The sequence below is a fragment of the Littorina saxatilis genome, linkage group LG13, assembly GCF_037325665.1.
Source record: "Littorina saxatilis isolate snail1 linkage group LG13, US_GU_Lsax_2.0, whole genome shotgun sequence".
Classification (NCBI taxonomy): Eukaryota; Metazoa; Mollusca; class Gastropoda; order Littorinimorpha; family Littorinidae; genus Littorina; species Littorina saxatilis.
Genome location: NC_090257.1, coordinates 17859468 through 17873562, shown reverse-complemented (window position 1 = coordinate 17873562; position 14095 = coordinate 17859468). Strand labels below are relative to the sequence as shown.

General features: G+C 42.0%; 1 protein-coding gene and 1 long non-coding RNA gene across 10 annotated transcripts in view; one reads left to right on the top strand and one right to left on the bottom strand.

The window, feature by feature from the left end:
* Window positions 1-2879: 2879 nt before the first annotated feature.
* LOC138983755 (diacylglycerol kinase delta-like) overlaps window positions 2880-14095 on the bottom strand; it is a 144916-nt gene continuing 133700 nt past the window's right edge. For all 9 annotated transcript variants that reach the window (XM_070357067.1, XM_070357066.1, XM_070357068.1 and 6 more), the window contains 2 exons: window positions 10587-10726; window positions 2880-10043 (listed from right to left, as the gene is read on the bottom strand). In XM_070357067.1, the coding sequence (XP_070213168.1) occupies window positions 9945-10043; window positions 10587-10726 (239 nt within the window). In that variant the 3' untranslated portion in view covers window positions 2880-9944. The remainder of the gene's footprint in view (window positions 10044-10586; window positions 10727-14095) is intronic.
* Window positions 11104-12493, top strand: LOC138983762 (uncharacterized). Its single transcript, XR_011461250.1, has 2 exons — window positions 11104-11743; window positions 11986-12493. It is a non-coding gene; the product is annotated as an uncharacterized lncRNA (long non-coding RNA).

Sequence of the window (14095 nt, the reverse complement as noted above, 5' to 3'; positions counted from 1 at the left end):
ATGTTTATTTTTTATTCATTAGCCACTATCACGAGTTTGATCCAGTTATACACCGTGATCCTTATATCAAAAGAAAGTGCCTTATATCTTTGGATCACAACATACGCAAAATCAAGAGCACTTAAAAGCATGAAGCAATTGGAAACTTTGACTTTCATATGTAACGGATTACCTTCACCTTTAAAGGCACACTCAGCCTCCCGTAAAAGATCCGTTTCTGATCACTGAGCTCCCCGAGCCTCTACATGCTTCCATTTGAATGCTCACCGAACAGAAACATCCTGGCTGCTTTCCGTTGAGAGCGAGACGTTTTTAAAGAATTTATTTTGTGCAGTCAGAACGGATTTACCATTGGACAAGGCGCTAGACCTAACTTTTAAAATCTAAATAATGAAGTGACAGCTTCTTACACTAACATTAAGGCAATGAGCGGCACTAGAATGACCAAAATGAAACGTGGAAAATTCATGGAGTAACTTCGTTTTCTGTGTAGTTATTGAAGTGACTTATCCCCGAGTACGCTAGTACTTGGGCTCAGCAGACTTTAATCGTGTGTCTGTGTGTGTGTGAGTCTGTGTGTGTGTGTGTCTTTCTCCACTTAACAGCTGATTGCTGGGAAGCTACTGGGCGCAGTTCGTTCAAAAGTTGATACACTAACTTGATAATAGGTCCGATTGATCGTATTAAAACTTCATAATGTTACCTGGGACCTAAATGCGAAATAATCCACAAAAACGACTTGGCGGTGGGCGCAATTCGCGGTGGGATAGAACTGCTGTTTGGCTAATAGAACAGCCAGCCAGCCAGCGACACCAGGCTTTGCGTGCGTGTGCCACTTCGCGTGCAGCGCGACCTGAACGAGCAAAGTTAGCACCCTAGGCATTTGAGTTCACTGGCAACATTGTCAGAGTTGGTGGAAAGCACGTCCGCCTATGGCCAAAGTGATCCGGGTTCAATTCACGGAATGGGCTATTTTTTTTTATTATTTTTTTTATTAAATTCTTGTTTACTATTGTTTATTATGAACGTTTTAATGTTTTATTTTACTCTAATAATTTTTTTAATTGTGTAAAATAAATACATTTTTTATTTATTTATTTTTTTTTTAAATCCACGTGCACAAGACAAAAACTTTCATACTGGGGGAGCGAGCCAGTCTGAAGAGTACTCGGGTCCAGCGCGAGCGTTTTTTATATAAAGAAATGAAAAAAATGCGAAAACTAAAGGACATGGATTGCCGTCGCATACACAGCGCCATATTGGATTTCTAGGAAAGGGGTTTACAGCAACATCATACATCAGAAATGCTTAATATTTGGCACTAAGATACACAAGACTATTAATTTATCTACAATCATATAGAACGATATTTTGACAAACGACTACAGTTGAATTTATATTAATTTTTGAAATAAGGATTAATGAATATGCGGTTAAAAATTCATTATTCCTTATTACAAAAATTATAAATTCAACTGTTCTTTTGTCAAAACATCGCTCTATATAATTGTAGATAAAAGTCTTGTGTATCTTTGTGTCAAATATCATGCATTTCTTATGTATGATGTCGCTGTAAAACCGTTTCCTAGAAATCCAATAGCAACAGCAATCTGTGGCCATTCATTTTCACAATTTTGTCATTCATTTTTATGTCGCTTCAATAACTACCCAGAAAACGAGGTTTCATGTATTCTCCAAGTTTAATTTTAGTGCCACGCATCGCCTTAAATCATAAAAGAATTCTTTTTTCATCAAGACAAGATCAGTATAATTACAGGGTTTGAAAGGAGGAAGCAGGTCACGCAAGGTCGTGTTTGCCCAAGCAGACGAATTTTCTGCATAGCGCTTGCTTCTTCGAAGCCAAACGCTGCCGATAAGTTTGTGTGACTCGCAGTCGTTTGTAGCATTGTAGATTCAAAGGTACACAATAATGTGCAGATACAGTGAGTCTCATTGAAATCACAAACTGACGACTAAATTGTGAAAAAAAGGAAAGTGGATCACACGGGCCGACGATGGCTCAGGGGTTAGATAAACCAGGAAAACTGGTGTGTGTTTTGCGCAAGCTAAATAGCCATTTAAGCGAACTGTTTCATTTAATGCTATTAAATGCTATTGTAAGTGTGTTCCGTAAGGTTAGAACTGCTTTTTTCGTGAGAAGATTTAAATCGTTCTGTATTTGAGGCAGACCATTTGGAGCTTTAACCTGTCATGGCAACGAACAAATAACTGATGTGTATGTTATGCATTGTGTGCTAAATACTGTATGATAGCCTTTGAAAAGACCGGCACGGTTGGCCTAGTGGTAAGGCGTCCGCCCCGTGATCGGGAGGTCGTGGGTTCGAACCCCGGCCGGGTCATACCCAAGATTTTAAAATTGGCAATCTAGTGGCTGCTCCGCCTGACGTCCGGCATTATGGGGTTAGTGCAAGGACTGGTTGGTCTGGTGTCAGAATAATGTGACTGGGTGAGACATGAAGCCTGTGCTGTGACTTCTGTTTTGTGTGTGGCGCACGTTAAATGTCAAAGCAGCACCGCCCTGATATCACCCTTCGTGGTCGGCTGGGCGTTAAGCAAACAAACAAACAAAAGCCTTTGAAAAGATTGCTTAAAAAAAAAGGGGCTTTTACTCCGCCACACTGAGTAAAAATCCTGAGTTATCCTCGGATTACGTCTATTCTGAATGTGATTATGTGATTGCGTCTACAGAAACCAACAAGTTTTGTTGTTTTTAACTTCGATAATAGCTGTTGCCTGCACCCTTTGGTTTCTTCCTAGGTATTGTTTGCAATGAAGACAACCGGGCTGGCAACTTTCATACTCTAAACACATACACACAAAAACACCTCTTACATAGGAAATCATACACAAGAAAGTCACAATTTTCCAATGTTTTATTAATGTATGAAATTAGATGTAATAATAAATAGCTGTAATAATTAATAGCATTTTGACAATTGATTGACACCTTGCAGGGCGGTAGAAAAACAGGTTGACAGTCGTGAAAGACGGGGACGGGAACATTTTGTTACAACACTCGCTCTTCTTATCATTAAGTAGAACAAAGACAATATCCACATGGTTTGAGTCCACTGGAAAAGTAAAAGTTGCACAGCTTTTTACGTCCAAAATAACAGGTCACATCAATGTTAAGTGGTGTTGGATACATAGAAATGTGTGAACACAAAACAGATAAAAACCAACAACAAACAGCCACAACAAAAACAGGGCCATCTGTGGTGTAGCCCTGGATGTGGATGATGGTGGAGTAGTGGCATCAGTCAAGAAGTAATACCCAGTACAGTGGACTCCCCCCCCCCATTTTAGACCCCTTCAGTGGCCCCAATATAATCGATGATGCAGTAATACCAATGATAAAAGAAATGATAAACAGGCAGATTGTAACTTGTACAGCTGAAGAACTACAGCAAAAAAGTCGTTCACAGTCTGCGGAGATACACTCTACAGTGAAACCCCCCTTTTCAAGACCTAGGTTTTTGAGATTTTTTTCTCTTCATAACATCTAGAAATGTACCCCCATGTAAGACCTGATGTTCTCAGATTGTTGAGGTGTTTAAAGGGGGGGGGGGGGGGGGGGTTCCACTGTATTGTTGAGACATGACTGATGGACTTCAACACACTGTACTGCCCTTGGAGAGTGGGGCAGGGGAGACAACTTGGTCCCACTGACAACACTGCCTGAAGCTATAACGCTCCACAGGCAAAATATAACACATGGGACTTTTCTTCTGCGTGAGAAAACAAAAACTACATCTGTTATCCCATCAAAATGTGACTTTACATTCTGTGTGGAAAACAACAACATCTGTTATCATATCAATACGGGACTAAACAATCTGCATGAGACAACAAAAACAACATCTGTTATTCTATCAAAATGGGACTAAACAATCTGCATGAAAACATAACTGTTATCCCATCAAAATGGGACTAAGTATTCTGTAAGGAAAAAAACACACAAATACATCTGTTATCCAATGAAAATCAAACTCAACAATCTGCATGAAAAAACAACAAAAAGATATCGGTTATCCCATCAAAATGGGACTAAAAATTCTGTATGAAAAACAACCACCACAAACACGTCCATGGGACTAAACATTCTGCATGAAAACAACACACAAACACATCTGTCATCCCATCAAAATGGGACAAAACTATATGTATGAAAAAACAATCTGCAATTCCATGAGCAACATTCATACAAACACGAGGATAGCCGTGGTGGATTCGTTGTGACAAGTGCAAGTTGACTGCTAGGAAAGAGGACGACTGAGTGAAAATGACAGCACAGAGAACAATCTTGACAAGGGCAATGTGCACAGAGAACATGGCATCAACCTGACAACGGTTGGACCCACAGCCTTCTGGGAGACGTAAGGCACAGGCCAGTAGGGGCAGGGGCACACACAAATAGGGGAGGGGGGGGGGGGGGTATGGACATCGGGGCACATAAGACACCGAGAGAATGCACAAAACCATATCATTGATTAGAAAATCAATTACCAAATTCACAACCATGTCTTCGTTTGGAGAAAAGGCTTAAGATAATAAGCATACACAGTTCCAAGATTGTCTGGAGGAGTACGTGAAAGTACAAACATACAACGTTTCCACAGACAACAGTACATGTACACACATTGGTATTCATGTATATAGCGGTCCACATATCCTTCATAGCGGTACACATATCATTTCATCATTGCAATTTCGTAAGAATTTGAGCTACTATAATACACACAGACAAGGTGTCCACTCAAAATGGTACAAAGATGGGGGTTGGGGGTGGGTGGGTGAATCCATGAGATATCTGTGCAGTTTGCATTTTGACATTTATCATGAAGTGTAAACGTGTGTGAAAGCCAGGCTGTAGGAACACCGTGCATCAATCTTTCTCCAATGTTTTGTGTTTGTGTCCCCATGTGGAAATACAGTTGTTTGCATTCCTTCTGAGCTCAGACCAAATTCAAGCTCTGTTCATAAAAAAACCACCTGTTGACTATTTGTATTACATTTACACCAGCAATTGTTCAAGAGGATAATGTCTGTTTTTCCAACATGAAAGAGGAGTGGTTAAACATAAACAGTGACGATTTAGGGGAAGAAAATGAAGGTTGAATGCAGTGGCACCCCCCTCTTGTTTTTTTCGAAGATTTAAAACTTGCCCCCTTTTACAACCCTGTTTTCTAAGATTTTCTATCTGTAGCTTCTGTAAATTTACCCCCATTTTAAAGGTCCTTGTCTACATTTTTATACCGAAATCGCCATTTGACCATTAAAATGCAGAGTCTATTATCTACAAATATCAACAATACACCCCCTTTCGATCAGGAAAAACGAAGCCAGTGTAGCCGTTTGAAAATTCATTGTAGTATTCCAGCGTAGTTACTCATAGTAGGATATCCTTATTTGAAAAATGCCAAGCGCAAAACTCCTCTCAAATCCCGTGCATTTCGTGCGTTTAAAAAAAGCTTGGACAGCGCTCCAGTGTCAAACTGTTGCTGCACTTGTTTGGGCGTGGCTATAAGCATAGTGACATGAATTTGATTGGTCACTATTTTTAGGCAAAGCACATGTTCTCAGCAAACAGAAAACAAAATATTGGAAGCGTGAGTCACGCTACCCAAAAATAAAATCTTTTTTTACATACATTTTTTTTTTCTATAACTTTTTTCCCCATGGTACATTCATCATTTGACATAATTTTGTATCGAAATCTAACCATAAGATTATTGAAAAAAAGCAAAAATGTAGACGACCACCTGTAAGACTCCCTCCTTCTTAAAATGTGATTCCGCTCTTTTCCTCTTGTGTTCAAACAATGACCTGACAGCAGCTAGACTACCTGGCTCCCCACAGAAATACAGTGTTTCCAGCTACAGCAACATGCAATGATTCGAGGGCCAAGGACAGGTGTAAAACATGATCCAGTGGGAAAGGTTTTACAACAAATAGTCATCCAAATATCACAGACAGTGCATTATAATGTGGTCATGGAGGTTTTTCTCTCTCTCTCTCTCTCTCTCTCTCTCTCTCTCTCTCTCTCTCTCTCTCTCTCTCTCTCTCTCTGTGCCTCCCCCCACATTCTCACCCTCCTTACAGTTTGATGCATTAAGTCAATTTTGTCAGATTCAATAAAACATGTTTCTTTTCTTTATTTGGTGTTTAACGTCGTTTTCAACCGTTCAAGGTTATATCGCGACGGGGAAAGGGGGGAGATGGGATAGAGCCACTTGTTAATTGTTTCTTGTTCACAAAAGCACTAATCAAAAAATTGCTCCAGGGGCTTGCAACGTAGTACAATATATGACCTTACTGGGAGAATGCAAGTTTCCAGTACAAAGGACTTAACATTTCTGACATACTGCTTGACTAAAATCTTTACAAACATTGACTATATTCTATACAAGAAACACTTAACAAGGGTAAAAGGAGAAACAGAATCCGTTAGTCGCCTCTTACGACATGCTGGGGAGCATCGGGTAAATTCTTCCCCCTAACCCGTGGGGGGTAATAAAACATGACCAAGTAAGTACAAAATGCGACAATTGGGTCTTTGATGTGCCGTGTCTGGAACCAAGGCCAGAGTCTCTCACAAACACCCTGCATGCATGGACTGTGCTAGACCCACTGGTAATCTGCATGTTTTAGCCCACATCTCTGTTTTAGCCAAGATATCGGTTTTTGTCCACATTACTGTTTTAGCCAAGCTGTTTTTGCCCATATTTCTGTTTTAGCAAAGATATCTGTTTTTGTCCACATTTCTGTTTTAGCCCAGCTGTTTTTGTCCACATTTCTGTTTTAGCCCAGCTGTTTTTGTCCACATTTCTGTTTTAGCCAAGCTGTTTTTGTCCACATTTCTGTTTTCGCCAAGCTGTTTTTGTTCACATTTCTGTTTTAGCCAAGCTGTTTTTGTCCACATCTCTGTTTTAGCCAAGATGGTCATGATAAAATTGTACAGGGACTAGAACAAGGTACACGTCCCCGTGAAAGGCAGACAGGATAGAACTGTGTGTTCCAAAGAGAGCTGGTGAAACCTTCAAGTTGTGGCATAAGGAACAACACACAAACAGCTGTTCTGTTAGGTACCAAACCGCAGTAGAGCAGCAGGGGAAAATTGCTCGCCGAAGATACCTTAATATATTAAGAGAGATTGATTGCCCTCCCTTTGGTCTTACTGTGGATGAAGAAATTGTGGCGTAAAATTAAACCATCAAAATGTGACGTGGAGATTTGCTAGCCAACGTACGCTCAACATATCTTATCCATTTTTTTGGTATGGCATGCTAGTTCTATTTTCATTATGCACCATCATCCATTTTTGGTTCCAATTTTGGGTATAGCATGCTGGTTGTATCTACATGTCCCACGACACACCATTGGTTGTGGCCAAGACAGAATATGAACGCCGGGCCTGGCAGGAACACTGACACACTTGCTTGTTAAGTTTGTGAGAGGCATGGCCGCAGCCATCACAGAACAGTCATCACACTACTTGGCTGGCATTTGACAATAAGAGGCTGTATCAAAAATAATAAATACACATGTGGTATAGGACTCCATACTGGTCCTAATAGTTTTAACATCGCTATGACAACCACACACTTTTCACGTTGCTATGACAACCACACTCTTCTCACGTCCCTATGACAACCACACACTTTTCACATTGTTATGACAACCACACACTTCTCATGTCACTATGACAACCACACACTTCTCACGTCCCTATAACAACCACACACTTCTCACGTCCCCATGACAACCACACACTTCTCATGTCACTATGACAACCACACACTCCCTGAAAGTCCTGCTGCAAAGACACAAGTATAAAAAAAAATTGGGAAAAGAACAAATGTTCACATGAAAAGAAACTTAAATAAGAAATAAAACCGTTGACTCAAACTTGGGCTATATGTCTAAAACATGAAAACACTGTAATGACAATTCATTTGTTTGATTTACTTACACATAGGAAGCTGAGACATGTTTGATCACACCGGCACGAGAAAAGCAATCTATGTGTTTGTGCAATTGTGTATGACAGCTGACCATGCTGATAGCTGTGTAACACTCCCTCAAAGACACGCCTTCCCTTCTTCACATGCAACATCCTAACAATCTAAATGACCCCCAATATATCTGTAGCCCCGAGTCAAGGTCCTAACAATTTGTATGACCGCCTTTAAAATCTTATTAGTCTCCCCCAGTAAAATTCAAACAACCTGACCCCTCCCCCCCCCCCCCCCCCCCCCAAGAGGACAATATAGTGTTACAGACACACACACAATGTTTGGTTACAGATGTTACAGGCCTGCTGTAACCAGTACCAAGGCACGGGACTGGTATTCCCGCTAATGCAGCTACACTGCTACTAATTACTATGAACTTGCATTAATAACTAGGTCAACTAGGTGCAAATAGAGCATACGGTTGTATGACAACACACAACATTCTGGCCTGGGCCCATACATCTAGGCAGATTTCTGTGGTTCACAAAATAGCGTTAAGGAAAAACACATCCATCTTCAAAATGACATACTGCTTTGAGTTGCAACATCCATGGAAAATTCCCTCTCCATGAAAAATTCCCTCTGTTCAACACCAATAGAAAAGGTATGTACAAAGCACTCCAGTGAAAAAATATACTGCCAAACTAAGATGTTGGCATTTTATTTTAAGTTTAAAAATCTGTTCACCCTGAAATTTGCACGAAATGTCGCTTTGGTTTGTGCAAGCATTGTCAGTAGGTATAGGATGGGTTTACGTTGAGTGTTGTGTGATTTGAGCCATGGTCCTCGTAGTGTTGGACAGAGAAGCGAGTTGTGGCGATGAGCTCTTCCCACAAGCCTCTGTGTCTCTGTCACTTGTGGGACTAAGTCTGACACGGCTGTGACTTTACGTCAGAAAAATTCACACCGTCTTGGTACAAGTTTGACACGGCTGTGACTTTACGTCAGAACAATTCACACCGTCTTGGTACAAGTCTGACACGGCTGTGACTTTATGTCAGAACAATTCGCACCGTCTTGGTACAAGTTTGACACGGCTGTGACTTTACGTCAGAACAATTCACACCGTCTTGGTACAAGTTTGACATGGCTGTGACTTAATGTCAGAACAATTCACACCGTCTTGGTACAAGTTTGACACGGCTGTGACTTTACGTCAGAACAATTCACACCGTCTTGGTACAAGTCTGACACGGCTGTGACTTTACGTCAGAACAATTCGCACCGTCTTGGTACAAGTTTGACACGGCTGTGACTTTACGTCAGAACAATTCGCACCGTCTTGGTACAAGTTTGACATGGCTGTGACTTAATGTCAGAACACTTTGCATTGTCTTGGCATGGTTCCTCATTTAGGTCATTGGTTGTTCCAGCTGCTGTGTTCACACACCCCAAGATACACACACACACTTTGATTCACACCCCGTCCGTAGTCCTTGGTCATTGTTTTGAAGGCAACACTCCCACAGTGGGATTGGTAGCTGTAGCGCAGCTTGTAGCTCCAAGGAATGATTGCCTGCTCTCGCCAAATCCTAGCGTTCCTCGCGGTGAGAATTCCCAAAGAAAGGCTACTTTCTCGCACCACTGGAACGGGGGACGGGACAGCTCACTGTCGCACATCACAACGCTACAGCTTGGCAAAGTTTGTCTTCTTGCTATTTTGGCAGAACATTGCAAGACGTGCAGAATGTCCGGTGTCTCTGTCTCCACCAGACAGGAGTGAGGGATGAAGCGTGCTGACACAGACAGTGCTACCTGTCCCCTGACACAGAGCTGCTTCCTGCTTCATACAACTGACGCAGTGACAACGCTGCCAGGCACCACTAAAGACTGTACGCCCCACAGGCAACCTTCACCCTGTCATGCGGCCTTGACCCTTGATGAGTGAGGCATAGTCGGAAGGCCTAGTCAGGTGGAGGGGCGGTCGTAGGCGGCCTCGCGATGGTGGAGCTCCTTGATGGCTTGCTGGATTCGCTTCAGGTGTCCCACCTTGGTAACACCCAGGTCCTGCGATAACACACAGCAGTCAGTCAGTTAAATATGAAAATAACATTTATGTATCGAGCCATTTTAGTGAGCATTCTTCTCATTTTTTACGATTTAATGCACAGAAACATACACTTTTTTTTAAAGTCTTGGCTTGGCTAGCCGCCTTAATTTGAGTTTTAGTCAGCCTCTGACGTCACATGGCTGAAAGAAGTGAAATCCAATGTTCAATCCATACATAAAGGGTTGCCTGGAGGTTGCAGGACACTTGGGGAAAAACCAAGGACACAAATAAAAGATGGTCAAGGCGACATATTCACAAGAGATACATACACACGTGCCATCACAGAGCCACGGCCTCTACAGCAGAGTGTGTGTGTGTGTGTGTGTGTGTGTGTGTGTGTGTGTGTGTGTGTGTGTGTGTGTGTGTGTGTATGTGCGTGTGTGTGCATCCTTGTGTGTGTGTGTGTGCGTGTGCGTGCATCCTTTTGTGTGTGTGTGTGTGTATGTGTTTATGCGCGCGTGTGCATCCTTGTGTGTTTGTGTGTGTGTGCGTGTGTTCACCTTGAGGTCTCTTCGCTCCAGGTTGAGGAGCTCTGCACCACGTATCTCGTGAGAGATGAAGTTGGCTCGGTACTCGCCCAGTGACAGACTGTCCAGCCACGCCCCCACCTCCTCCACCGTCCAGCTACGGATGTCAAATGCTGCACACACATCGTTACCATCATTATCATCATCGTCATGCACGATATTATACACATACACACATAGCAATTGTTTCCTTTGTTTCTCTCAGTCTTGCTTGCTTCGATAATACAGTACAACCCCTTTTAAGACCTGCACAAATCTGAGAAAATCAGGTCTTAACAAGGAGGGAGTCTTAAATAAGGGGGTCTTAAGAGTGAGGTTCCACCGTACATCATTTTCACAACTGTTGATGCTCATCTTGCACGCAGGCTGAAAAGAATGACCTGGTCCGCATTTCACCTTAGGCCAAAAAAAAATCTGTTTACGGTTACATAGGCACAAAAAAAATAGGGTCGTTAGGTCGGGATTTCCCCCCCATCCGTTTTAAGTTATTTTGCCAAAAAACAAAGACTTTTTTTTTCTCCCCCAAATGCCAAAAAAAAGTCTAGGGTCGCGCAAAAAAATAGGGTCGGTCGGGATACCGTAAACAGACTATTTTTTTTGGGCGTTATAACTGACATCAACTGGCTGTATACCTGTGCACTGAGAGGTACTTTGTCATGGGGAAAAAAATGGCATAATTATGCCACAACAAGCAAAAGGAAAAAGCTAATAAAAGCTACAATAGATATAATTTGGAGAGCAGTTGGTACAGCAGTATTATCTCTCTCACAGATGAAGTGTGGTACCTACGATGAAAGGACAACCGTGGGATCCTCCACAAGTGTCCCTGCATCGCTGGTGGCCTGTCATGGCAGGTATATTTGGTAGTGATAATATGTCAAACGCCGAAGAAAAGAAGGCAGAATCAATAGACAAATTGTCATGAATCGATATTCTGAAGCGCGAACCTGTCAAGAATAGAATAGGCAACCGAGACTACTCGCGCATTACACGACGTAGCCAAGTGACGTATTCATGTGACGTATCCAAGTGTACTGACGTAAACTAAAATCGTTTCACGAGAGGGTCGTTTTCCGCAAGTCCACGGAACGAAGAACGCTTGGAAGAAAAGCCGTTCCCCTTCTTTGAAGGTAAGTGACTGTGATTATTACATCGACAATCGTTCCACGGGATCTGGGCGGAGATGAGTGTATCGTGTCAGTCATGTACATTGTGTTGTTGTCAAGTTGTGTACGTTTGAATGTGCGCTGTTGCCAAATCCCCATTTTTCCGAAACACAGTAATAGAATGAGAACGATAATAAAATATGAACAAACCAAGTCTTTTAGACAGGCTGTGTAGGTAACACATATGGCCCTTTGATCTGTTTCAGGAACCCACGGTCCAATTGATTCATTCATCTTCCTCTTCCTCATGTTGCCGTAATTGTGGAGAGAGATGTAACCAGACTACTACTGCTATTAACTTGATGATGGTGTCTTGAGAAGAAGAGTGATGACCCAAACCAGGAGCGCGGTCTTCAAGACCAGTCAAGTGCTGCACGTCATCTCGAGTACCTTTTCAATGACATCGAGCTAAGTCAAAACTTCATAAACATTATGTGTATTCCTTTTGTTTTGATGTCCTCCAAGGGGAAGTTCTGAAGAACGTTTGCGGCAGCGGAGTCACGTTAGATTACCATGACAGAATTGAAATCCAGCAGCAATAGACATTTGATCAGAGTGTGCTGTGATGCAAGTAACATGACCTAGCTTGAACAGTATGTGATACATTTAGTACGATACTGATATTTAGCAAAAATATAGACTAACCTGATTAATGTGTGCTGCATTGCAAGAATCTTATTAACACTATCCATGTATTAAATTATGTAAACCAATGTTGACCTTTCTCCGCTACTTCGAGAGCATGGGAAAGAGTGAAGGAAAGTAAAGTCAAGGCAGTACCTGTTTCTTTAGCTAATACGAAAAGGCGGCGTGTTTTCCTTCCATAAACTTCCTTTGGAAGGCGCACGCAGAAAGAAACAGGCTGACGAAAACTGACTTGTGACATATGGGGGCTTCGTCCGGGATTTTGTAACTCGTAATTTCAATTTGGCTTCCCCAAACAAATTTTCTTCAAACAAATTCCCTATTCGTTTTTCGTTTGTGTGTTCGTCCGTTCATGTTCATCATCGTATAAATCAACTTTTGTATTTATTCATGTTTATAGTTAGTTCATCATTTAACGATAACAGAGTCTGACGTGTGTGCTTCAGCACACGGGAATAATCCAAATGAAGAGTGACGCAAGGCTTTGACGTCACTATAATAATTCACGTAAAGCACTAATGTTATAGTAGTTTAGTTCCCCCTATTTGGCTGTGCTAAACAAAAAGCTATAACAGAAGACAGTGGACTAACACCCTGTCAAGCCATCCTGTGTCCCTTAGTCGACAAAATTTATAATATTGTTGGTCGCCGTGGGAGGTTGGTGGGCGAATTGGGTTATATACGAGGGATAGCACTCATCTTCGTCCAGAAGGACCGTGGAAGTGAAGTTGATTCTGCAGACAGTCACACTTCACAACGCCAAGAGTAAGGGTTAGGAAATTTAGATTATTGTCTATACAGCAGTAGATAATTGAAGAATCTTATTTCGACTTACTGTGCGATAGAATCGAGTTGATATTGATATAGGCGAAAGGTCCACGTTGATGGAGCGCCGATGAGATATTAAAATGAAGTTCACTCGATAGAACGGTATATTGTTTGACATATACCAGAAGAACCATAAATTCTAGTGTTAGGTATCCGTGGTTATAAAAGGATATTAGAATGGTTCAGAGAAATCGTGTCATTGGGACACGTAACGTTTACTGAGGTAACGTTGAACGTTCATGAATTCAAGTAGCAAAGTGAGCTTCACTAAAGTAACACTTCATTCTATAGTGGGGGAGTTTTCTCTCTCTAGTAAATAGTGTGTGAAAAGCAGTTTAGTCAAATCGGTTTTTCAACCGAGCATCACGTATTTGCAGTTTGATTCAGTGAATATCTGTGTGTGAGTTAACGTAAAGGATATGCAAACATCCAAACACCCGAGTACTAGGGCGCATATAGCAAGAATGAACGCTGACCCGCAGAACCAGAATACGGCCGAGGCCGTAGTTTCAGATGTTGAAGGTGGTGACACATATGTCAACACCCAAGGAGAATCGAGCGATAATGATTCTCAGACGTTAGGCGCGCGTGTAACGACTTATGTATCCGCTGCGAGTAATGAACGTGCAAGTCCGATCCACCCTGTAAAATCCGGATTGGAGTGGACCCGCGAACTTTTGGCGATAGGACGAGAGTTAGGACTCGAAGGCAAAGACTTGCGGGAGTTTGTAGCTGAAGAACGCGCACGAGAGGAACGTGAACGTGAACGTGAAGTTCTCGAACGTGAACGTGAACGTGAAGTTCTCGAACGTGAACGAGAAGCCGATCGCGCGTTTCAGCTAG